The sequence below is a fragment of the Lepus europaeus genome, chromosome 10, assembly GCF_033115175.1.
Source record: "Lepus europaeus isolate LE1 chromosome 10, mLepTim1.pri, whole genome shotgun sequence".
Lineage (NCBI taxonomy): Eukaryota > Metazoa > Chordata > Mammalia > Lagomorpha > Leporidae > Lepus > Lepus europaeus.
In genome coordinates this window covers 70451374-70477107 of record NC_084836.1, presented here as the reverse complement: position 1 = coordinate 70477107, position 25734 = coordinate 70451374, and the positions used below count along the sequence as shown (strand labels likewise).

Genomic DNA, 25734 nt, shown 5'->3' with positions numbered 1-25734 from the left:
CACCGCTACAGGACCTGGTCCTCCCTAAGCCCCTCCCTGCCCCGCCTCCAGGTAGAACTGCAGGAATCTGCCCCAGGCCCACAGGGGCATCAAGCCCCTCCTCTACCTCTCGCCCTAGGGAAAGCTTAGCTGAGCAGGTGCAGGGGCCCCAGGAGGGCTCTCCCGAGGCATCTGGGCTTGGGGTGAGAACCCGTCTCCTCTGGCCGCTCACCTTCTGGTTCAACAGGGCCTGTACCACGTGGTTTGCAACCTGGAACAGAAAGCCCCCACTGTCAGACCACCCAGCTTCTGCGGGCAGCAGCCACGGCCCCCACCCTGCCCCCTTGCTCTCAGCCCAGCCCCCCGCTGACGATCCTGCAAACCTCATCCAGACAGCGCTCATAGGTCTCCCGCTGGTTCTCGTTGGCCTGGGCAAGCGCCGAGTTCTCTGCCTACAAGAGCAAAGGAGGAAGAAGGCAAGAGCTTGTCCCCCTCCCCTGGGCACGTTTCATCCCGGGCTTGGGTGGCAAGGAATCTTCTAGAACATCAGGAAGGCAGGGCTGAGACAGGCAGGGTTTCTGACCCACATAATTTACACCGCTCAACTCCTGGGCTCCAGGTCATCCGACCCCTTCCACCCTCGGGACCAGCGAGGAAAGAGGGCTTTCTCAGAATTCTGCTGAATTCTCTGGGTTGGCCAAGCAGGCAGAGAGGACAGGCTGCCCGCCCCCACCAGGCCCCCACTGAGCCCAGAGGGAAGGGACACTGCCCCCCACCCCCGCCCTGGGCCGCACCTCCAACTCCCGCAGGCGGTGCAGCAGCTCCTGACAGGTGCCTGACTCCATGCTGCCATCACCACTCTCTTCTGGCCTTGGGTTTCCAGGGCCTGTGGCCAGCTGCTCCATGGCCTCCGATGTCAGGCCCTGGGGAAAAGCAAGAGAGGCCCTGGAAGACTACTCCGGGGCAGGGGAGAAGGACACAGATGAAACTCTTTAGGGTCCTGGGACTTTAGATCTGCTGACACAGGGACCACGGACATTGTAACAAGTCAGGGACAGGCTGGGAAGCTCCAGGCACAGGACACACACACACACACACACACACAGAGAGAGAGAGAGAGAGAGAGAGAGAGAGAGAAAGAAACTGCCCTGACTTCTCTGCTGGGGTTGGCCTCCAAGGCCTGCAGGTGGCTGTGGGCCTCCCCCAAGCATCACCCAATCTCACTCAACGTTTTGCACACAGACTCTGTATGCAAAAGTGATTTGGAAAAATTTGAAAAAAATTACTTAAGGGGCCAGAGCTATGGCACAGTGGGGTAAAGCCTTGGCCTGCAGCTCTGGCACCCCATATGGGCACCGGTTCGAGTCCTGGCTGCTCCACTTCCAATCCAGTTCCCTGCTAACGTGCCTGGGAAAGCAGCAGAAAATGGCCCAAGTGCTTGGGTCCTCGCACCCGCATGGGAGACCCGGCAGAAGCTCCTGGCTTCGGATCAGCCCAGCTCCAGCAGCTGTGGCCATTTGGGAAATGAATCAGTGGATGAAGACCTCTCCCACTCTCTGTGCGTGTGTCTACCTCTCTTTCAAATAAATAAAATGCATCTTGAAAAAAATAAAAATTACTTAAGACACAAGACTATTACTGTTCAAGCAGTAGGAATAGCTGAAACCCACTGGGATTCCGTGCTGATGACCTGTGGTCCCTGCCTTGGCCAGGGGCACTATTTAAGTGGTGGAGGCAAACAGACAAAGCCCTGGCTCTGCACCGAGCCTCGGCCTGGCTGTCTGCAGGGAGCTCAGCGGACAGAGGAAAGGCTGCCTGGCTAGTTCATTCACTCACTCAGTCAACCAACCGGTCCTCGGTTTCCCAATTCTGAGAAATGGGCAGAAGGAGTCTTACTACCCAGGGAGGCGTGGCCACCTGCAGGAGAGCGCCCTGCAAACCGGCAGCTCAAGTGCTGTTGCTGTGACTCGCGCATGTGTAGAGCTGTGGCTGAGGCCTGCTTCCCATGCTCCCTTGCTGCCCGCAGCTCAGGACACAGCCCCTCCCCCGCCTCCTGGGCCTCATCTCGCCCTGTATATACTGGACCCCTCTCTGTGCATGGAGTCTCTGTGCTGGAGTCTCAGACACCACCCTTCCTCCTTGATAGCTGGCCCCTGTGTATCTCTCAGGGCTCCAGGTCAAGGGTGGGTCAGGGGCGGCTCCCTGCCACCTGCCCCCACTAGACAGAGCTTCTGGACCACGGGAAAGGTGGGCCCCAAGCAGCTGATGGCTCAGATCTGAACACGCACTGCTCAGACTCCATAGAGGGGTGCAGGGGATGCCTCCCCCACCCCCACCCTCTCTCCAGCCCCTGCCACCAGCACGCATGGGCCCGAAGCCCCTCACCTGTCTCTGCCCCCTGCCCCAGGCTGACGTGCTCACTCCCACAGCCGGAACAGTCACCTGGCCTGCGGAGACACAGAGGGGGATGACATCAGGCAGGCATTGCACAGGCACTGACCTGGCTCCTGCCGAGCCAAGCGCTGGGACATGGGGTCAACAAGACAGAGAGAGAGAGAGAGAGAGAGAGAGAGAGAGAGCGCGCGCGAGCCTTGCCTTTACGAGGCTTCTACTCCATTGTGCAAGGCAGACAAACCCTCAGCTGTGAAGTGACAATTAGGCAGAGGTGATGTCCTGGTGAAATCCCGTAATTAGAAAAGCAGGCAGAGCCAGCGCTGTGGTATAGTGGGTAAAGCTGCTGCCTGCAGTACCGGCATCCCACATGGGCACCGGTTCAAGTCCCGGCTGCTCCACTTCCAATCCAGCTCTCTGCTGTGGCCTGGGAACGTAGTAGAAGATGGCCCAAGGACCCAGATGGCCCACCCATGTGGGAGACCAGGAAAAAGCTCCTGGTTCCTGATCAGCCCAGCTCTGGCCGTTGTGGCCATCTGGGGAGTGGCAGTGGATGGAAGACATCTCTCTGTCTCTGCCTCTGCCTCTCTGTAACTCTTTCAGATAAATAAATAAATTCTTAAAAAAAAAAAAAAGAGTCCGGTGCCGTGGCTCAATAGGCTAATCCTCTGCCTTGCGGTGCCGGCACGCCAGGTTCTAGTCCCGGTTGGGGCGCCGGATTCTGTCCTGGTTGCCCCTCTTCCAGGCCAGCTCTCTGCTGTGGCCGGGGAGTGCAGTGGAGGATGGCCCAAGTGCTTGGGCCCTGCACCCGCATGGGAGACCAGGAGAAGCACCTGGCTCCTGGCTTCAGATCAGCGAGATACGCCGGCTGCAGCGGCCATTGGAGGGTGAACCAACGGCAAAAAAAAAGAAAAAAAAAAAGAAAAAAGAAAACCAGGCAAGGCAGAGAAAGCCAGCCCAGCCCGGAGCCAACAGGGTACAGATGAGAATGTAGTCTCCCAGCCACAGATGCAAAGGCCAACGTCCACATCCTGCACGAGGAAACAGAGGAACAGGAAGCTGCCTCTCCCACACAACGGCCGTGTCCCGAGTGCACTTTCTTCCTCTCCATCGCGTCCAACTCTCCTCTAACACCCTTGGAAAGGGGAGCCCTGGCCTGGGTGAAGAGCAGACCCGAGAGGCAAAAGACACTGCTCCAGTCCCAGGATGGGATCACTCAGCACACTGGACAGGCCCGGCTGTCCCCCTGCCCCGTGCGCGGTGAGCTCCGTGTGCTCCAGAGCCCGGGCGCAGGCTCCCCGGAGCTTTGCAGGTGGACCGGTCAGGGTTAGAATCCCGCTTCTCTTTCCTTGACTCTGAAGTTAGGGATTAGAATACGTAGTGCAGAGCGCCGCGGAAGGATGAAGCGAGATGATCGGAGCCCTGTCGCACGAGCACAAGCGGCCACAGACTCAGAGCCTGCGGAGTGGGTGCGGCGAGCCTGCCATCGCTGGCTCTGCTCATGCGCAGGTGGACTATGCGTCGGGCCCTCTCACCTGCAGGGGTCTCACGCCTTCAGCTGCAAGGGGTCTCGCTGCAGGGGCGGCTGAGGATCTCAGCGTGCGCCCCACCTGCTCTGTCCTGGCAGCACCCCCCAACTCCCCAGCTCCCAGGGCCAACCCCAGCCTTCTCTGCCCTCTGCCTCCCACCCTACGGGGTGGGGGTGGGGGGTGCAGCAGCTGGAGATCCTGAGACCAGAGGTGACAAAGGGGGAGCACTTCTTCCCGGTGTGAGGAGCACGGTGGCATGGGGTGGGGGTTCTGAAAACAATCGTTGGAGGAGACACTGTGCGAGGCTGACTTTTACCACTCCACAACAATCCAAAGTCCGTTGTTATTTTAACATCATAAAAATGTGTCATGCCCAACTTGGTGTGTGTTCACAACCTGATCGTGTTTGACACGTTTAGAAATGCACAGGCCTGGAAAATGAACTCATTGAAGAAATATCCTCCTTCCTTGAGGCCAGCGCTGTGGCGCAGTGGGTTAAAGCCCCAGCCTGCAGCGCTAGCATCCCATATGGGCGCCAGATCGTGTCCTGGCTGCTCCACTTCCGATCCAGCTCTCTGCTATTGGCCTGGGAAAGCAGTAGAAGACGGACCAAGTCCTTGGGCCCCTGTACCCGCGTAGGAGACCCGGAAAAAGCTCCTGGCTCCTAGCTTTGGATTGGTTCAGCTCTGACCATTTGGGGAGTGAACCAACGGAATGGAAGACCTCTTTCTCTGTCTCTACCTCTCTCTGTAACTCTGTCTTTCAAATAAATAAAATAAATCTTTAAAAAAATTCTCCTTCCAACACACAAATAGGGGTTAAACCAAAAGTGGCTTTAGGTTACCTCCCCACACTTAGCCAGCTCCCCGCCACCATCGGCACCCTAAACTCTGACCTCTGCGTGCTGCCATCACCCTAACCCCTGCCGGGGCTTCCCCGGCCCCCTGCCCGGGCAGCGGCTGCCCCTGTTGACCACTAGCTTTCCCCTCAATCCCTCAACATTTATTTCCCTAATGGAAACTTCCAGGGAGGGAAGGAGGTGGCCGGGGTGAGGTGTGTGGGGGGTGCTGTGGAGGAGGGGGAGGAAAAAGCTGGAGGGCAGGGTCTGGGATGAGCAGCACAAGGTGCATGGCCAAGAGCAGGACCAAGATAAAGATGGAGGCCGGCGCCATGGCTTAACAGGCTAATCCTCCGCCTTGCGGTGCCAGCACGCCAGGTTCTAGTCCCGGTCGGGGCGCCGGATTCTGTCCCGGTTGCCCCTCTTACAGGCCAGCTCTCTGCTATGGCCCGGGAGTGCAGTGGAGGATGGCCCAAGTCCTTGGGCCCTGCACCCGCATGGGAGACCAGGAGAAGCACCTGGCTCCTGGCTTCAGATCAGTGAGATGCGCCGGCCGCAGCGGCCATTGGAGGGTGAACCAACGGCAAAAAGGAAGATCTTTCTCTCTCTCTCTCTCTCACTATCCACTCTGCCTGGCAAAAAAAAAAAAAAGATAAAGATGGGGAGAGGGTGTGAGTGGGTAGGGGAAGCGGTGGCGGCGGGCTAGGGGAGGGGGAAGCAGGACTGGTGGTTAAGGCGCCCCATCCCACATCCTAGTGCCTGGGTTTGAGTCCCAGCCCTGGCACCGGATTCCAGCCTCCTATTCATCTGCACCCCAGGAGGCAGCAGTGAGGCTCAGGTCACTGTGTTCCTTCTCCTAGGTCCTGGCTCAGTCCAACCCTGACTGTTGGGGGCACGCGGGGAGTGAACCCTCCCTCTCTGTCTGGCTCTTAAATAAATAAACAGAAATTTGGAGAAACATTACATACACACACACACACACATATAAAGGTAGGGGGAGCCCGAGGTTCTGTGTTCTTCACTCAAAACCAGAAAGAAAAAAAAAGTGTGAGCATGGTTTAAAAATAATTTTAAGAAATGGCAAGGCATCCAGTTGGGAGGGAGGCCTGGACCCTGAGGCCTGGCAGGGACCACGGATGTTGCTCGGAGCGGTTCTGTGTTGAGGATGGAAGCCCACACTGGCGCCCTGACATGCAGAACCCCACAACTAGGGGAGCCCCTCCGGGCGGAGCCTGCTGAGGGAAAGCTGTGACTCAGGCCCTCGCCCTGCCTGTGTGTGCAGCGCTGCCCCCGGCCGGCAGCCTGGGCTCACAGGAGAGAGGCGGGGCCCGAGGGTGGGCTCCTGGTGGCTCAAAGACAACTTCCTGGGTCCTCCTCCAGGGAGCACCCACAGCCAGGACACCGCCCCTTGGAGCTCCAGACCCGACCCCAGCGGGAATCTGGCCCTTCCCTGGCTGGGAGCCGGCAGCCCCAGGCCAGGTGCACCACGGCTGTCCTGACGGATGTGGGCACCCCTCCCAGGCCCAGCACCCTCTTCCTCCCCGGGGACCCCCAACTCCTCCTACTCACAGTCTCCGTGCTCGGCAGACCCCGGGCTCCAGGAGTCTGCCCTGCACACCTCACACGTTGGGTCTGAAACACAGGACCCCAGACAGGGTGCGCAGGGCTGAGGGGCTACAGGGCTCCCCTTGCCTGGAAGCTTCTCCCAGCCACAGCGCCGCGGGGCCCCTCCCCCGCCAAGGCCTGATTCACAGGGAGGTGACCTCAGTGCTGAGGGGACCTTCAGGCCGCCCTCAGTTCGCCGGGTCAGGCCCCGCTGCCCCTCCCCCTTAAGCCAGGAAGGGACAGAAGCTTCCAGGGTCTCAGGCAGCCAGCTGAGAAAGAGGGGGTCTGCAGCTCCATCCCCCCAGCCAGGGCACAGGCAAGACCCCTCCCTGAAACAAGAGTCCAGGGACACAACAGCCAGTAAGTCTGTCCCCTGCCATCGCCCCCTCCCAGCTCCTCCGGCCCCTTAGGAGCCCCACTCACCAGCTGTTCTCCCTAGAGTTTCCTAGGGGCAGGGGTGGGGGAGGGACGGGCAGCTGTGGAAGGCAGCCCCAGCCCCTCCTCTCCCCTCCCCTCCCCTCCCCTCCCCAGCTGCCTTCTGGAATCTCTGCTCCCGTCCAGGTCCCAGGGTTGTCACACCCAGGAGTGCACTTGTAAACAGCAACTTCTGCGCCCACATCCAACTTCGTAGCCAGGAGCAGCCCTGGGCTTGCGGGGAGGGGTGCAAAGGCTCCCAGGGCCTGGGAGCGGCCCAGCCACTCAATCCCTGGCCCAGGGCATCCCAGCAGCCCTAAGCATTCCAGCTGTCTCCACCCCACAGGGAGGGAGGGCCGTGGATAATCTCCTTCCTTCCAGCAGGCCCTGGGAGACACAATAGCCCCTCTGAGAGAGGCAGGGGTCTTGGGGAAGGGGCCAGCTGCACACTCCTGCAACTTCCTCTTTGCGGGCACTCCAGGAACCTGGGTTACTGCGGTGTGGGTTTGTCCCAACCCGCAAAGACCTGTCCCCTGCCCTTCTGGGCTGTGGCTGTGCCCCTAGAGCCTTCCAGGTTTCCAGGTCCCCTCGCTAAGCCCTCCCATTCCCTGTCCACAGCATGATCCAACCACAAACATAGCAGCTGCTGGGGTGGGGAGAGGGGAAGGGCTCTGATACAATGGGTTTATTTATAGGGCCCCACACCAGGGGCTCTGCAGCCCAGCCGCCCAGCCAGCCCATCTTAGCCCAGCCTAGGGGACTGAGAAGGCAGAGGCCCTAGCATCTAAGTCCTAACTGCCATCTGTCGCGACTGGTGTGACTTCCGGCCCATGGCTCAGTCCCTTCAGGCTCTGACCAAGGGGGAGGCTGGTCTGGAACCACGTTTCCCAAAGTGGGGCCCAAATGATCGGCCTTGTGCATCAATGCACAGAGGCTGTGTTTTGTGACAACACAAGTAGCAATACAGAAGCAAACGCCAGAATCCAGCCGGCCACCTTCTGCTCAGTCAGACAGGGAAGATTTGCAAAAATGAAAAGCAAAAAATGAAAAGCAGTGTGGCCTACGCTGTGGCGCGGTGGGCTAAAGCCCTAGCCTGCGGTGCCAGCATCCCATGTGGGCACTAGTTCTCCACTTTGAATCCAGCTCCCCGCTAATGCACCTGGGAAAGCAGTAGAAGATGGCCCAAGTCCTTGGGCCCCTGCACCCACGTGGGAGACCCGGAGGAAGCTCCTGGCTACTGGCTTGGGATCAGGTCAGCTCAGCTCTAGCCATTGTGGCCATCTGGGGAGTGAACAAGAAGATGGAAGACCTCTCTCTCTCTCTCTCCCTGTAACTCTTTCAAATAAATAAAATAAATCCTAAAAACAACAACAAAATGAAGAGTAGTGATGGTCTTCTCACGTCTTCATTTTGGTTTTGGAAAATACATGTATATATTTACTTATATAAAATCTATATTATAGGTATTTATTTGAAAGGCAGAGAGACAGAAAGCAAAGGTCTCCTATCTACTGGTTCAGTCCCCAAATGGCCACAACAGCCAAGGCTGGGCCAGGCTGAAGCCAGGAGCCAGGAACTCCAGCCAGGTCTCCCACGTGGGTGCAGGGACCCAAGACTTGAATCTGTTGCCTTGTCCACGGTGCGCATTAGCAGGAAGCTGGAATTGGGAGTGGAGCCGGGACTCAAACCCAAGCGCTCTGATTTGGGACGCAGGTATTCCTTCCTTGCTATGCCAAACACCTATCCCGGAAAATAAATATGCTTTTCATAAAATGTGTTAAAGTGCAACGGGCCTTTTGATTGGTACTTTTAAACGAATTTACTAGTTGTTGGAAACTCTTCAGTTCCAGCTTAGGTCTGTAAGTCTGAGACACGGAAACAAAGTTTAAGAATTGCTCTTCTAGAACAGGGCTGTCCACGGAACTTTCTGTGCTGATGAAGCGTGTGGTCTCTGGCCGGTGTGGCGGCCAGGGGCTACACGTGGCTACTGAGCACCTGGAATGTGGCTAGTCTAAGCGGGGACTGAGCTCTGGAAAGCCACATGCAGCTGTCTACACCGAACTGGGCTGAACACTGCTTCTCACTCTCTTCTGCACCAGGGGAAAGGCCCCACCCCACCCCGCCCACCTGGCTCCCATGGCTTTCTGTGACAGTGGCTCTCTTGCACCCTTCTCCACTGTCCTCAAACTTCCCAGAGCCCTTCCTGCTTCCCCCAGAGGTACATGGCCAGTTGATGGGAACCCCTCCAGCCTCCTGCCACCATCCCCAACCCTCCACGGGCCCTCTACCCCTCGCTCATCTCTCATGACTGCAGGGAGTTGCCCTTGCCGCAGCCAAGGCCAGCTCCTCTGCCCCAGACCTCCCTTCTCCACGGAGGTCTCCACCCCGAGAAGGGGTCTCTGCCATTCGCCGTAACTTCTCAGGCATCTCTCACCTTGAAAGCAGTCATCCTGGGGCCGGCGCTGTGGCGCAGCGGGTAAAGCCGCCGCCTGCAGTGCCGGCATCCCATATGGGTGCTGGTTCGAGTCCCAGCTGTTCTATTTCCAATCCAGTTATCTGCTATGGCCTGGGAAAGCAGTAGAAGATGGCCCAAGTCCTTGGGCCCCTGCACCCACATGGGAGAACCGAAGAAGCTCCTGGCTCCTGGCTTCAGATCAGCATAGCTCTAGCCATTGTGGCCAATTGGGGAGTGAACCCGCGGATGCAAGACCTCTCTCTCTCTCTCTCTCTCTCTCTACGTTTAACTCTGAGTTTCAAATAAATAAATCTTTTTAAAAAATCATCCTGTGACGTTTCTCTAGATACTGTCGTCTTCTGTCCTCCAAAGACAAACTCCTCTGGATTTTTTTAAAACCATTTTTTAAAAAGATTTACTTTATTTATTTGAAAGACAGAGTTACAAAGAGAGGAAGAGCCAGAAAGAGAGGTCTTCCATCCGCTGGTTCACTCCCCAGATGGCCGCAATCCATTGGCTGTGCCAATCCAAAGCCAGGAGCCAGAAGCCTCCTCCAGGTCTCCCACATGGGTGCAGGGGCCCAAGGACTTGGGCCATCTTCTGCTTTCTTAGGCCATAGCAGAGAGCTGGATCAGAAGAGGAGCAGCTGGGACTAGAACCGGCGCCCATATGGGATGCCGGTGCTTCAGGCCATGGCTTTAACCCACTGCACCACAGCACGGCCCCTTAAAACCATTTTTAAATGAATTAATTTATTTGAGAGGCAGAGCTAGGGGACAGGCAGAGAACTTCCTTCCACTGGCTCACTTCCCAAATGCCCCCCAAGAATTAATTGGCGCTGGGCTGGGCTGAAGCTGGGAGCCACGAACTCGATCCAGGCTCTCACGCAGGCGGTAAACCCAAGCAATAGCTTTCTGTTCTCAGGCGTTAAGTGGCCACTGTATCGTGGACTGTGCAGAAAGCCTTGCAATATAGCTAACAATGCAGACAATTCTCCCATCTGAAGCCAACAGTTCAGTTCAGGGGGTTTGAGTGTCAATGGAAATACACATGCACAACAACATCACCATAGTCAACTTCAGGAGTGAAGTACTCCATTGGGTCTCCCACGTGGGTGCAGGGGCCCAAGCACTCGGGCCCATCTTCTGCTGTCTTCCTATGTGCACTAGTGGGGAGCTGGATCAGAAGCAGAGTAGCCTGGTCTCAAACCAGTGCTCTGATATGAAGTACTGGTGTGGCAAGTGCCAGCTTAACCCACTGCGCCATGACACCAACCCCTATTTGCCTGGTTTTCTGATTCCAGGCACCCCAGTAAGTGCCAAGTGGCATTTCACTGCGGGGTTACTGGTTCTGATGACCCAGGATGTTGAGCAAATAATGGATCTATATCCCTTGGAGGTGTCTACCCAAACATCACCCTTCTGTATACACACACACATGCACACACTTGAAGGAACACAGTAGCATGTCCTTCTCCCTGTTCTACATCTTTCTTTAGCAGAACCATTTTTAGAAAATGAAGCCATAGACTTTATTTGGATCTTAGCAGCTTTTTCCACTGAAGTTCTGTTCCAAGATCCAGGATGCCACATTGTACGGTCCCCAGGTCTCCTTGGTCTCCTAACATGAATTCATGACAGTCCCCCAACTCTCTCGACGTCCATCAACTTGATGCTGCTGGAGGGAACTTGTTGGCATTTTGGAGAATGTGGTCCAGTTCAAGTCTGAGGTTATGGATTCTGGGGGCAGGAAGGGGGGACTAGCACGGAGGTGAAGCGGTGCCCTTCCCCCTCCCTCTCCGGGGACACCCATGATGTCAAGACAGCGGATTACCGGTGATCCTTGTTGGGAGGTGTCTCCCATGGGGTTGGCCATTGTCAAGTTTACTGTTTTTCCTTCTGTAACTAACACATATTTTGAGGGGCAATACTTTGAGACCGTGCAGGTATCTTGCTTCTCCAATTTCTACCCGCTAATTTTAGGATTCATCCGTGGATCTTGCTGGTGGCAACTACCGTCAGTGTGCTAATGATAATTTTCCATTTCCCCCATTCCTTTTACATTTGCAAACTGGAAGTTTTCTGTAAGGAAGAATTGTGCCTCGACCTCTGTCCATTTGATTAGACATTCATATTAGCATGGACTCACTGGATATGGATTCTGTTGATAACCCAATGTTGTCATCACTTATTTCATGGCCTGAATTCCAGCTGTGGCCACTGGGAATTTGTTCAGATCGGTTCCGTGCGCTTCTCAGGCATCTCCACTGTCGCCTGAGTGCGTCCTTACTTTCTTTTCTTTAAGATTTATTTTATTTATTTGAAAGACAGAGTTACAGAGAGAGGTAGAGACAGAGAGAGGGCTTCTATCCGCTGGTTCACTCCCCAAATGGCCACAATGGCCAGAGCTGGGCTGATCAGAAGCCAGGAGTCAGGAGCTTCTTCCGGGTCTCCCATGCAGATGCAAGTACTTGGGCCATCTTCCACTGCTTTCCCAGGTACATTAGCAGGGAGCTGGATTGGAAGTGGAGCAGCCGGGACTTGAACCGGCGCCCTTATGAGATGCCAGTACTGCAGGCTGGGGCTTTAACGCGCTGACCCCTAGTCCTTGCTTTCTGACACCATAAGATATTCCATGCTTAGCTTGTGTTTTCTCTGCCATAACCACTCTACCAAGGAGTGTTACCAGAGCACACTTCTAAAACTATTGATCTGATTGTGTCCCTCTGACTTCAATCATCTGAGACCTCCTACTGTTTGGGAGTGACCAAGAAGTCTCACTGTGGTCTGACCCCAGAACGATTCTTTCACAAAAGCTTTCCTGGACTCAGGCAAAGCACACAGATCTCTCCTCTCCAAGTGCCTGTAGGACCTGCGTTTCAAAGCGGAAGGCATGCTATATGGGAGCTCCATGAAAAACGCCGTCTGTATTTTCGGATGCACTGTGCCAGCCAGTGCACCAGTCCTGACAAGGAGGCTGAGGCCCAGAGATCCCTGCCCCGCGTCCCTCTTCCCCTGCCCCGCGTCCCTCTTCCCCTGCCCCGCCCAGAGATGGGTGATCTGCTTTCATTCAAGCCAGAAAAAAAAAAACAAACAAACAGGAAGACGGGACAGCTAAGAGGACACAGTGGGCTCACGGGGCCCTCCTAGAGGTCCCCAGTCATCCCCCCATGACGACCAGGCTGAGGGACGGGCACGGGACATTTTCAGACCTGTCATTGACACTGAGATGGCCTTCTTGAAGCTGTTCACCCACTCCCACACCTTGCTGACCGTCCTGTGGTGTCTCCTAGATAGGCAAAGAGGACTAATTTACCCATTCTACAAATATTCCTGGACAAACAGCCCATATGAGCTACAATGCTGGGTGTTGGTGCAGGGAGCAATTCAGCGAAGGGGCAGCTCTTTTTTGGTTTCTTGGAGCTTTCAGTCTAGTAAGGGACTAAGACAGGCAGGTACAAAAAAAATCAGTAGTATTTCAGTGCAGGCATCTGAGCCAGTGTTGAGACATTGTTTGGGACACCCATATCCGCTGCCGGAGTGTCTGAGTTACAGTACTGGCTCCCGCTGAGGATTCTAGCTTCTTGTTAATGCAGACTCTGGGAGGCAGCTGCGAGGGCTCAAGTAACTGGGTTGCTGAGTTCCTGGCTCCTGGCCCTGGCCCAGCCCCCCCAACCCCAACCACTGCGGGCCTTTGGAGAGTGAACCAATAGATGAGAGTGAAGCAGTAGATGAGAGCTTTGTCTCCCCCCACCCCCGAGTGAACCAGTGGATGAGAGCTTTCTCTCTCTAATTTTTTTTAATTTGGAAAGAGAAAAGAATCAGTAGCATTCCCTATACATTAGCAATGAACTATTCAAAAAGCAATTAAGGGCCGGCACCTTGGCTTAACAGGCTAATCCTCCGCCTTGCGGCTCCGGCACACCAGGTTCTAGTCCCAGTTGGGGCGCCGGATTCTATCCCGGTTGCCGCTCTTCCAGGCCAGCTCTCTGCTATGGCCCGGGAAGGCAGTGGAGGATGACCCAAGTCCTTGGGCCCTGCACCCGCATGGGAGACCAGGAGAAGCACCTGGCTCCTGGCTTCGGATCAGCGAGATACGCCGGCCGCAGCGGCCATTGGAGGGTGAAACAACGGCAAAAAGGAAGACCTTTCTCTCTCTCTCTCTCTCACTATCCACTCTGCCTGTCCAAAAAAAAAAAAAAAAAAAAGCAATTAAGAAAATTCCATATAAAATAGCTACAAAGTAATAGTAAACTGAGAAATAAATTTAACCTAGGAGGCAAAAAATCTCAACATTGAAAACTGTAACAGAATGATGAAAGAAATTGGACAGGACACAAAGAAAGAAAGATATCCCATCTTCATGGATTAGAAAACTTATTATTGTTAAAATACTCATGCTATCCAAAGCAATCTACAGATTCAATTCAGGTTGTGTCAAAAGTCCCATGACATTTTTCACAGAAATGGAAAAAACAATTCCTAAAAATTTATACGGAATGGGGCTGGTGTTGGGACATAATGGGTTAAGCCTGTGAGGTCAGCATCCCATATGGGTTCTGGATCGTTTTCTGGCCACCCCACCTCCAATTCAGCTCTCTGCTTACACACTTGGGAAAGCAGCAGAAGGTAGCCCAAGTCCTTGGGCTCCTGCATCCACGTGGGAAACCCAGAAGAAGTTCCTGGCTCCTGGCTTTGGCCTGGCCTACACCTAATCCTTGGGCCACTTGGTGCAAACCAGCATATGGAAGATCTCTCTCTCTCTCTCTCTCTCTCTCTCTCTCCCTGTCTCCTCCTCTTTGTAATTCTGCCTTTCAAATAAATAAATAAATAAATCTTTTTTAAAAAAAATTCATAAGAACCATAAGAGACCCCAAACAGCTAAAGTAATCTTGAGCAAAAACAACAAAGTTGGAGGCATCATACTATTTGATTTGAAGTCTCGTACAAAGCTACAGTATCAAAGCAACATGGTGCTGGCATAAAAACAGACAAGGCAAATGAAAAAGAGTACAGAAGGCCGGTGCTGTGGCTCAATAGGCTAATCCTCCGCCTGTGGCGCCAGCACACTGGGTTCTAGTCCCGGTCGGGGCGCCGGATTCTATCCCGGTCCCTCCTCTTCCTGTCCAGCTCTCTGCTGTGGCCCGGGAGTGCAGTGGAGGATGGCCCAAGTGCTTGGGCCCTGCACCCGCATGGGAGACCAGGAGGAAGCACCTGGCTCCTGGCTTCAAATCAGCGCGGTGAGCCGGCCGTAGCAGCCATTGGGGGGTGAACCAATGGAAAAAATGGAAGACCTTTCTCTCTGTCTCTCTCATTGTCCACTCTGTCCAAAAAAAAAAAAAAAAAAAAGAGTACAGAACACACATCTACATTCAACTGATCTTGAACAGAAATGTCGAGAATACACAATGGGGAAAGAACCGTCTCTTCTACAAACAGTGCTGGGGGTGGGAGCATCTGGTGTAGCAGTTAAGTCACCACCTGGGATGCCCTTATCTCACGTGAGGGAGAGCCTGGATGTGAGTCCTGGTTCAGTTCCTGATTCCCGCTTCCTGCTAACTGTCACCCTGGGAGGCAGCAAGTGAGGGCTAGGTCCCTGCTACCTACAGGGAAGATCCTGACTCCTGGCTTTGGCCTGGCCCGGCCCTGGCTGTTGTGGACTTATGGGGAGTGAACCAGCAGATGGGAGATCTCTCTGTCTCTGTCTCTCTGTCTTTCAAATACATAAAAATAAAGTGTTGGTAAAACTGGATACCCAGATGCAAAAAACGAATTCAAAATGGATTAAAGACTTAAGAATAAGACTTGATACTGTAAAACTACTAGAAGAAGATATAGGAGAAATATTCCATGATACTGGCATGACCCCCAAAACACAGGCACTAAGCAAAAATAGACCAGTGGGATTATCTCAAACCAAACAGCTTTTTTCACAGCAAAGGAAACAATCAATAAGGTGAAGAGACAACCTGTGGAATGGGAGAAAATATTTGCAAGCCACACATCTGATAAACGGTTAACAGTCAACATTATATAAGGAACTCAACTCAATAGCAATAAATCAAATGACCCAATTTAAAAAATGGGCAAAGAACCTGAACTATAGACATTTCTCAAAAGACAACAAACAGGGCTTGCATTGTGGTAAAGCTGTCGCTTGGGAGGCTGACAACCCATACGGATGCTGGTTTGAGTCCCGGCTACTCCACTTCCTATCCAGCTCCCTGCTAATGCACCTGGGAAAGCAGCTGACGATGGCCCAAGTGCTTTTGCCCTTGCACCCACATGGGAGAACTGGAGGAAGTTCCTGGCTCCTGGATTCAGCCTGGTACAGCCCAGGCCATCGCAGTCAACTGGGGAGTGAACCAGTGGATAGAAGATATCTCTCTCTCTCCCTCTCTCTTCCCCTTTCAAATAAATAAAGTAAATTTTAAAAAAGAGAAAAACACAACAAATAGCCAACAGCTGTAAGAAAAAAAAAAGCTCAACATGCCTAATCACTAGAGAAATCAATTACAACCACAATGAGACATCACCTCCCACCTGTTTGAAGAGCTATCAACAAAAAGACAAAAGATAATTGTTGGCAAGAATGTGGAGAAAAGGGAACGCTTGCACATGGTTATTGGGAATGTAAATTAAAGCAGCCATTATGGGAAAAAATATGGAAGCTCCTCAGAACATATGACTCAGCAACCCCATTACTGGGTATACATCCAAAGGAATTGGAATCAGTACGTCAAAGAGATATCTACAGTCCCATGTTCAAGGCAGCATCATTCACACCACGGGAACCAACCTAAGTGCCTCCTGACAGAAGATGGAGAAAGAAAATGTGGTATACATGTCTCAGAGAATACTGGTCAGCTTTTAAAAAGAAGGCAATCCTGTCCTTTGTGACAGCATAGATAAAAAAGAAAATAAGACAAATACTGGTTACACGATCTCACTTACATATCCACGAAAGCCCAATTCAGCCTCAGAAGAGAGCAGAGTGACAGTCAGTCGCCAGAGGCTGGCAGTCAGATGGGGGAGACATTGGTCAAAGGCCACAAACTTTCAATTGGAGGTAAGTTCAAGAGATGCAACGCACAGCATGGTGAGCACAGTGAATGTGGAAGACACTTGAAAATTGCCAACAAACAAATTTTCCCTATTCTCACCACAAAAAAGTATATGAGAGAATAGATGTTATTATGTGGATTAGCTTGATTTAGCCATTGTACGATACACACATACATTTATATCAAAATATCAACATATATATGTAAATATACACAATGTTTGTCAATTTAAGAAAAAAAGGACATGTAAGTAAAGAGCTGTACTGTAAGGGAAGTTCTACAAAGGCAGGCATTGGGAGGATTTTTTAAATCGGGAAGGAAACAGAGCCCTTACAGAAAGACAGGGTTTAGATCTTTGTGCGAGAAAGCGGAAGGGGCCACTCCAGACAGAAGGAAAGGCAGACACAGAAAAAGGAGGCAGAAACCACGGGTTGTCATGGAAACACAGTGACTCAGGACAGCGGGATCTGAGGGCATTTCAAGGTGAGTGCTTCCTGCTCCATGGCTGGAGCCAGTATTCCTTCCTCTCCTATCCCCTGGTGGAGTCAGGGCTCCCACAACTTCTCCACGTTCTAGGTATAACCAGGGCTAGCTGCTGGGTCCCACGGTAGAGTCTGGGCAGAGGGTCTGTAGAGGCCGGACGGGAGAGGCGTCGGCTGGAGCTTCAGCTACCTGCTCTCAGAGCTGAGATCCAAAAAGGGCCTGTGGCCTGTCGGGCTGCACCTGCAGGCTCAGATCTGGGCAGATACTCTCCTAGTCCCCAACGCCTGCTCCCAGTACCCACTCCTCCAAGCTTCTCTCCCGCCAGGGTGCAGAGCCCAGCGGAGCCAATGGAGAGGAGCTCCTGGCTTTGATGCTGCCTTTCACACAAGGCCTGCAGGCTTCCCAGGAAGCCAGTGGGGGAGGAGAGAGGAAGGGACAGCGAAGCCAAGAGCCTTAGCCTTCTTCTCTCGCCTGGGGACAGGAAGTGAGGTGCAGTCTACAGGGGAAATGAGAAGCCAGCACTCTCCCCCAACTTCCCTTCGGTGGAGTGGAGAGCAAGGCTCCAGCTTCAGGAGGAGGTCCCAGGCCCGGAAGGCAGTACGGTGGGGGTGGGGGTGGGGGTTAGGGCGAAGGCATTATTAGCTGCCCTGGGGCAGAGAAAGGTGGGGGTCCTCTTGTTTTAGATGCAATAAAACTCAAGACCCCCCCAGCACATCCCACAAACTGCAGGCGGGGTTGGGGGTTGGAGATGGGAGAGAAACCACTGAAATCAGGTTGAGGGGCTGGCGCTGTGGCATAGCCAATAAAGCCGCCGCCTGCAGTGCACCGGTTCGAGTCTAGGCTGCTTCACTTCCGATCCAGCTCTATGCTATGGCCTGGGAAAGCAGCAGAAGATGGCCCAAGTCTCCGTATGTATGAGAGACCAGAAGGAAGCACCTGGCTCCTGGCTTCGGATCGGCGCAGCTCCGGCCATTGCGGCCATTTGGGGAGTGAACCAGCGGATAAAGACCTCTCTGTCTCTCTCTCTTTCTCTCTCTGCCTCTCCTCTCTCTAATTCCGCCTTTCAAATTAAATCAATAAGTCTAAAAAAAGAAGTCAGGCTGAGAAACAGCAGCGTTCCAGGTCACGTGGCACTGTCGACTCCAGCCCCGAGCCCGGGTGCGCCGTGCCACGCGCCTCACATGTGCACATACCCTAGGTGGGGCAGCTTCTCAGAGCACTCATGCAGCACGTGTTCTTTCCTTGCGGCCCTATCACAGCTGCAGTTCTGAGCTGTCTAACTACTTGATTAGTGAGCGACCTTTTGGGTCACCATTATATCCCTAGAGACTGACACAGAAGAGATTCTTAAAAAAAAAAAAAAAAAAGATTTATTTTATTTACTTGAAACTCAGAGTTACACAGAGAGAGAAGGAGAGGCAGAGAAAGAAGTCTTCCATCCACTGGTTCACTCCCCAGTTGGCCGCAACGGCTAGAGCTGTGTCGATCCGAAGCCAGGAGCCAGGAGCTTCTTCCAGGTCTCCCAAGTGGGTGCAGGGGCCCAAGGACTTGGGCCATCTTCCACTGTTTTCCCAGGCCACAGCAGAGAGCTGGATCGGAAGTGGAGCAGCCACGACTCGAACTGGCGCCCATATGGGATGCTGGCACTGCAGGCGGCTTTACCCGCTATGCCACAGTGCCAGCCCCACATAGGAGATTCTTTTTCTTTTCTTTTCTTTTCTTTTCTTTTCTTTTTTTTTTTTTTTTTTTGTGTGTGTGTGTGTGAAGATTTATTTATTTATTGGGATCAGCTTGGGGAGTCTGGGGACAGGTGGTGAGTCTGGCGTCATGGTCTGAATGCATCTGCCCCCCCAAAACTCATATGGGAAGTGACTGGATCGTGGGGACGGCGCCCTGCCCATCCATGAATGAAATCTGTGCCCGAGAGACCCTCACTCCTTCCGTCAGAGGAGGCCAGTGAACCAGCTCTGGCACCTGTCTGTGAGCCATCACGGACATCCAAGCTGCCCGTGCCTTCATCTTGGGACTTCTCCTCCTTCAAAACTGTGAGAAATCAGTGTCGGCTGTTTAGAAGCCACCGATTTATGGTATTTTGTTACGGCGGCTTGAAAAGAAGACAGCCAGAAACCGGAGACTTGACAGGGGCTGCGGAAAAGATCCGTGCACAGCTGGGTGCTGCCAACAGACAGGCGACAGACTGTGTGGTGCTTTGGATAGACTAGGAGAAAAAGAGTCCATAGCTGTATTTGTTTGGCTTTGTGTAAAGAAACTGGAGGGACACAGAAGAAAACAATAAGTGGTTAGCGATGGGGATGGGGAGGATGTTGGTGGGAATGTGTTTCTCAGTGCATGCCTTTTGATATCATTTTAATTTCTGCACTATGTTAAAGAATCTAAAAAATGATCCAGTGGAAAAAAATATAAAACCTTAAAGAAATTAAACCACCCAACCCGGAGATTTGGAAGGCTCCCAGCTGTGGATGTCCATCCTCTTCCTACAAGAGGTGGTGGGGACAGGGCCCTGGGACAAGAGAGCCGTTGAGGGGGTGTGGCCAGAGGCACATAGCTTCCAACCAGGGGGACACCGCCACCATCTCCACTCCGGTTCTTCCCTGAGACCTCACCCCGGGCTGAGAGTGAAGCCCTGCTACCCCCACGCTGTGGTGTGGGCCTCACCACTAGTCAGGAGTGGGTCGGAGTGGCTTCTGCCGGGGTGACAGCTGGGGTCCCTCTACCTCCCTGGGGACGGGGACCAAGTTAAGGGCAGAGGCGGAAGGGGGATGGTAGGGGCGGGTAGGGGTGAGGCAGGGTGAATGACTCCTGCAAGTGCCTGCGGCTGCTGTGGACAGGTTCTAGGGGTGTCTCAGCAGACAGTTGCACAAAAGGCCCAATTACAGGCCCCACATCAAGCTGGATGGGCAGGGGGTGGGGACCAGACCCTGGGAGCTGCAGCTGTTAAACCCCTGGGCCACACTCCAGGAGTTCCAGGGGCCCCTCACAGCCCTGTCTAGGAAAATTTCACCCCCTACCCGGAGGGCCCCTGGGGCCACAGAGCTACAGGAGAGTGAGAGCTGAAGCCCAGGCCCCTACCCCTGCAGGCCGCAGCAGATGCAGCGGCCAGGGCTTCTGTCTCTTTAAAATCTCTATACATTTTTGTCTAACAGCACGGTGAGTGCCGGAGCACTCCAAAGAGTGCAAGGACTGGCGTGAAGGTTCAGGGTGCTGTGGCCGACTGGCTTCTTCCCAGCAGCTGCTGGGTTTTCAGAAATCAGTAATAACAGCAATGATAATTCACCTTAATAACAGCCTGGCCTCCCCAGGCCTCTTTCATCTGCGTAACTCCCAGAGCTGAGAAAACCGTAATTACTGAGTGGCTGCCACACCCCAGTGATGTGAGCATTGGCTGGGAAACTGAGGCCCGGGGGGGAAGCAGTTCCCCTCACACGGATCTAAGGCTATGAGTGCCAAGGGCTGCCGGGCAGTGGGAACCCCAAGGGACCGGCTCCACACTTGCTGTGTGTTGGGAAGATGTTGATGACAGGGATACACGCTCCAGAGCCATCCAGACCTGGGCTTGGGGAGAAGGTGAGGAGAGGCTCCACATATGTGTCCCAAGCCTCCTTCCCAGGCTGCGGCAATCGGGCTGGGAGTTCTTGAGCTCACGCACCCAGGTCCCAAGGGGTTGCACAGCAGCTGCCTGGGCAGGCCTCAGTCTCCACTGTGTGCTCAGGAGCCCAGGCAAGGGAGGACTCAGCCCTTCAAGCAGCGCCATGCCACAGGCACAGTCCATGAGTGGGGGGACTGTGGGGGGCCCTTGCAGCCAGGTAGGTGGCTCAGATCAAGAAAAAAGTCGGGGGTGGGGGGGCGGCAGGGTGGAAGGACTGCTGTCATGGTGCAGCGGGTTAAGCTGCTGCTTACAATGCTGGTTGATTCCTGGCTGTTCCGATTCCGATCCAGCTCCTTGCTAATGTGCCTGAGAAGGCAGCAGAGGATGGCCCAAATGCTGGCGACCCTGACACCTACGTGGGAGGCTCAGACGGAGTTCCTGGCTCCTGGCTTCAGCCTGGCCCAGCCCTGGGCCATTTGAGGAAAGATCCACCCTCCCTGCCCCATCACTCTGCCTTTCTAATAAATGAATACATCTTTTTTTTTTTTTTTGACAGGCAGAGTGGATAGTGAGAGAGACAGAGAGAAAGGTCTTCCTTTTTGCCGTTGGTTCACCCTCCAATGGCCACCGCGGTAGGCGCGCTGCGGCCGGCGCACCGTGCTGATCCAATGGCAGGAGCCAGGTGCTTCTCCTGGTCTCCCATGGGGTGCAGGGCCCAAGGACTTGGGCCATCCTCCACTGCACTCCCTGGCCACAGTAGAGAGCTGGCCTGGAAGAGGGGCAACCGGGACAGGATCGGTGCCCCGACCGGGACTAGAACCCGGTGTGCCGGCGCCGCAAGGCGGAGGATTAGCCTACTGAGCCACGGCGCCGGCTAATAAATGAATACATCTTAAAAAAAAAAAAAAGTGGGGAAGGGGTGGCCATTTAACCTGTAGTCAGGACACCTGGGTCCCATATCAGATGGCCTGGGTCGATGTCCAGTTCCATCCAGACTCCAGCTTCTTGCTAATGCAGAATCTGAGAGGTAGTGGTTCCTGCTACCCAAGTGGGAGATCTGGAGTGACCTGGCTCCCAGCTTCAGCCCTGGGCCAGGGGCATTGTGGGTATTTGAGGAAAGAACACTCCTCTTTCTCTCTCGTAAATTTCTTTTTAAAAATTTAATTAAGAAAAAAAGACCTGGAAGACTGCTTCTTGGAGACCCCAGCCTGTCTTTGCAAACCTCTTCTATCCTTGGCACTGATCCTAGAATCATGAGATCCTTCTCCTGTCTGGTCACTCCTGCAGGAGGCCCGGCTGGCCGATATCCCCAGAGAGGGCTGGCCATGATAGGCACAGAGTCGCAGGAGGCGAGAGATCTTTCGCCACTGTGGCCACACAGGAGCAGCGGGTGGAGGCGCTGAAGTGCAGATCCACCCGAGACCTACCATGCGCCTGGTTCTGTGACAGATGGTGGGGACAGACACATGCTCAGCCCTGGGGAACCCTAAGGGCCAAACCAGGCAGCAAAGCAATGACCTTGGCCTTCATACTTGTCTGGGGCAAATATGAAGGGTCTTGTCCTAAGGGATTTGAAGTTGGTTTCCTCGAGCATGTTAGACAGCTGACAGCGCTCCTGGGGGCCCTGGGAAACACTCTGACCCTCCAAGAGCTCAGCTCTCTGCAACTGCAGACTGTGCATTCGGCCAAACCTCCCCCATGAATGAAAACTTAAGGCAGACTGGCACCACGTGAAACTACAGGCCGCAGTCAGCAGTCCTGCCTCCGACGCTCACTGCTGTGTGAATCACTTCCCTCTCTGGCCTGCAGCGCCTCCATTCTTAGCACAAGGGCGGTAGAGTCTGTCTCCAGGATCCCTTCCAGCCTGTGGCTCGAGGTTGTTCTGATGTAGTGGCAGATCCCAGACTGATTTACATAAATTTGCATGTTCAATCAGAAATCCCAAGCTCCGAGGATAGAAAATCCAATCAGTCCATTAGTGCAGCCAGACTGAGGGCTGGAGGAGCCTGCTGGGTAGGGGTGACGGCCGGCTGGTGGTACTGGTGGTGGACTGGGGTAGGGGCTGGGAGAAACAGGAGCAAGAAAGGACATGCCATCCATGCAAGGAGAGACAGCTCCAACGATCCAGGAGTGACGGGGCCAGGAACCCCGCTCCAGCTGTCAGGCGAGAGTCCTTTCTCCTCTTGCTTCTAATGGGGCTTCTGGCTGGCTAGCCTCAGGGCCACACCCCAGCAGGGAACGGCAGCTCTGCCTAGCAACAGGTGATCCTCCACCATTAACTACTTTCTGGGAGCTTCCATTATCCACCCTGAGAGCTCACAGCTGTGAGGGCCGCTTCCTTGGGTCTAACCTACACACCCCCATAGGCAGCAGGCCTTCCCCCAAAGAGCCAATAGAGGAAAAGGTAACCAACCCCGGGGCCTCTCTAACCACCTCCCCCCTCACCTGCGGGACCAAGGATGCAAACAAAGCAGTGAAGGTCTTTGGCTCCTGGGCTGGAAAGCAAGTCCCAGCCTGCAGGAAGCAGGCTGGCACAGGAGGGGCAGGGGCCGCTTCTCCTGGCTGCGGTGGGGCTGCAGTACCTAGCAGGCCGGCCGGCCTGGGTGAGGGCCCCTGGCCTGGGCGCTGGGGCTGTGAGTGCAGAGGTGAGCTGGGTAGGGCCAGGGTGTGGGATGGGCAAGAGCAGTGGGGCCCTCCTTTCCTAAGAGGGTGGATGAGTGTGCTATGTTCCCTGGCCCAGATCCTAAAACAAGTCCCAACAGCTGAGATGCAGACTGTCTCCTGGGAATCTGCTTACCCTGCTGGCCCCTGGCTGCCTCCTCCTCTCTCAACCCCTCCCCAAAGGCCCAATTCAAAGACTGGCTGGGTCAGGATGTCTCTCCAGGGCCTTGATGGGTGGGCTAAACCTTAGCCAGCAGTTCATATCCCAAGGCACCAGGCTAGAGTAGGACAGCGAGTGTTCTCGGGCAGGGGCAGAGTCTCCCCAAGTTCTCATTCCAACTGTGATTTCAGATGCATGCACGTCACCCAACACCCCAATCCCTCCGAGGGGAGCCACCGTTCCAGAAGACTTTTCTCACCCCTGCATCCAACCATCAGGGCGGCCATTCAACGCCAAGGTGTGGAAGGGAGGTGCTTTCTAGTCCAGATGCTGTTTTTTTTGTTTTGTTTTGTTTTTTGACAGGCAGAGAGAGAGAAAGAGAGAAAGGTCTTCCTTTTCCCGTTGGTTCACCCCCCAAATGGCTGCTACGGCCAGCGCGCTGTGCTGATCCGAAGCCAGGAGCCAGGTACTTCCTCCCGGTCTCCCATGTGGGCGCAGGGGCCCAAGCACTTGGGCCATCCTCCACTGCCTTCCCGGGCCACAGCAGAGAGCTGGACTGGAAGAGGAGCTGCCGGGACAGAATCTGGTGCCCCAACCGGGACTAGAACCCAGGGTGTGAGCGCCACAGGTGGAGGATTAGCCTAGTGAGCCACAGCGCCAGTAAGATGCTGGGTTTTAACAATGAACGCAACTGAGCCCCAGAGAGGGAGACCGTGGTGGCTAAGTCACACAGCAAGCTCGGGCTCCTGACTCAGCCTGAACTGACAGCAGCTTTGTACCCAAACACGTGCGTTTCCGCCTGCCTCTGCGGAGTCGTGCTGCTGAGAAACAGAGCCTTAGCGCCTGCAGCCCAGGGCAGGGGCCTCTTGGTCTTCCCCTGTCTCCCAGGAAGCACTGAACTTCAGGACACTGGGAGGGCTGAAGCCACCCCAGACGCAGACCACAGACTTGGAAAACAAACTTGAACTACACAGGACAGTATCCATCTCCCCAGACAGGAATGCACTTGGTTTTCTTCTGGGGGTTAAGAAACCACTAATCCCAAACTGTGGAGGGGAGGGCGGGAAAGTGGGAGAAGGGATCTTCCTGCCGGAAAAGGGGTCTACACACACAAAAAAAAAAAAAAAAAAAAAAAAGAAAAAGAAAAAAAAGGAGGGGGGAGCCAGTAGGCGTTAACACCTACAAGTCACGGTCTGTCTGCAGCCAAGTACCGGCATTAGATTCATTTTCCCCAAAGAACTGGTCACACAATGGTTAGACGCTGACCCCGTCACTGCCTCTCCCGGACCTCTTGCTGCAAACCACTTCCTCTGGCTGGCAGGGAGGACCCACCCCGGGCTGGGGGCTGAGTAGCGAGGCGAGAACACAGAGATCGCCTCTCCAGCCAGGGGACCCTGGTTCCCCAGGCAGGCCGGCCGGCCTCTAGCAAGCAGCAGCGTCCAGGCTTGGGTGGGTTCAGTGATGCAGGCCTGAGCACCCTGGAAAACCAGGCCCGTGGGAGGTGAGGGCGCTCTGTGCCCTTGGGGCAGTGCCAGGGCTTTGGGGAAGGAGAGGGGAGCTGGGGTCGATTTCCTAGCGGGGCTGAGCCAAGGCAGTGCCGGGCACAGATACATTCTCTGCATTCTTCCAGCAAGGCAGCCAGGACCTGAGGGCCTGTTTTCCAGGCGCTGCCCCGTCCCTGCCTGCCTCCCTCCCTCAGCTTCTCTTCGGCGTGCAGCCCCGCAAAACCTCGGCAGGGTTACGCGTGGACTCCCGGTCTCTCCGCCTCTCTCCGCCTCCCCCACGCCCTACCGCCCCAGGCCACGGGGACTGGAAGGAGTGCGAAGAGGAGCCCCAGGCTCGCTCCCGCGCCTGCGCTTTGGGGACAGCACCTCCCCACCCGCGTACACACACACACACACGCACACACACGCGCGCGCACACGCACAACCCGGCTCCGCTAAGCGGTACCGGACGGTGGGATGCGGGTGGGGCGCGGTGCGCGGCTGGGGCAAGGTCAGTCTTTCACAGAGGGAGGGCGGCCGGCCCCCGGAACATCCCCCACTCCCGAAAGTTTCCCTTCCGGGGCCACGGAGTGTGCGCGAGGATAGCGCGGGGGGCGGGCGGGGGTGGGGTGGGGGCGGACGAGTCGCAGCGGGGACCCCCCCCCCGACCCGGGCGGGAGGAGAGCGCGGCGGGAGGGAGGGGCGCGCAGCGAGGTGCGAGCAGAAAGCCGTGGCGCCCCCTCGGACCCACGGCTGCCGCCAGAGCCTCACCCTCCACACCCCCAGGCTCCGCCCGGAGCTTACAGACCGCCCCCCCTCCCCCCGCCACCGCCCCATCGTCGCCCTTTAAATCCCAAGTCGGCCCGGAACTCACAGAAATCAGATGTCCAGCGGGGCCAGGGCAGGCCGGATCCGCCGGGTCCATGGCCGCGGCTCGGGGGCGGGGGGCAGAGAAGGGGGTGCCGGAGCCGCCTCTTGATGTCAAGGCTTTAAAGGGGCCAGTGAGCCCCGCCCCTCGCCCTGGCCCCGCCTCCCTCCTCCAGCGCAGCCAATCCGCGCCCGCCC

At 55.1% G+C, this 25734-nt stretch overlaps 1 protein-coding gene across 4 annotated transcripts in view; it reads right to left on the bottom strand.

The window, feature by feature from the left end:
- NCKAP5L (NCK associated protein 5 like) overlaps positions 1 to 25640 on the bottom strand; it is a 39809-nt gene extending 14169 nt beyond the window's left edge. For 3 of the 4 annotated variants that reach the window (XM_062203696.1, XM_062203695.1, XM_062203694.1), the window contains exons 1-4: positions 25544 to 25640; positions 774 to 902; positions 363 to 431; positions 212 to 250 (exon numbers count right to left, since the gene is read on the bottom strand). In XM_062203696.1, the coding sequence (XP_062059680.1) occupies positions 212 to 250; positions 363 to 431; positions 774 to 902; positions 25544 to 25594 (288 nt within the window). In that variant the 5' untranslated portion in view covers positions 25595 to 25640. Of the gene's footprint in view, positions 1 to 211; positions 251 to 362; positions 432 to 773; positions 903 to 2364; positions 2427 to 25543 lie in introns of all 4 variants that reach the window. The other variant, XM_062203697.1, reaches the window with a different exon arrangement.
- Between the last annotated feature and the right edge of the window lie 94 nt (positions 25641 to 25734).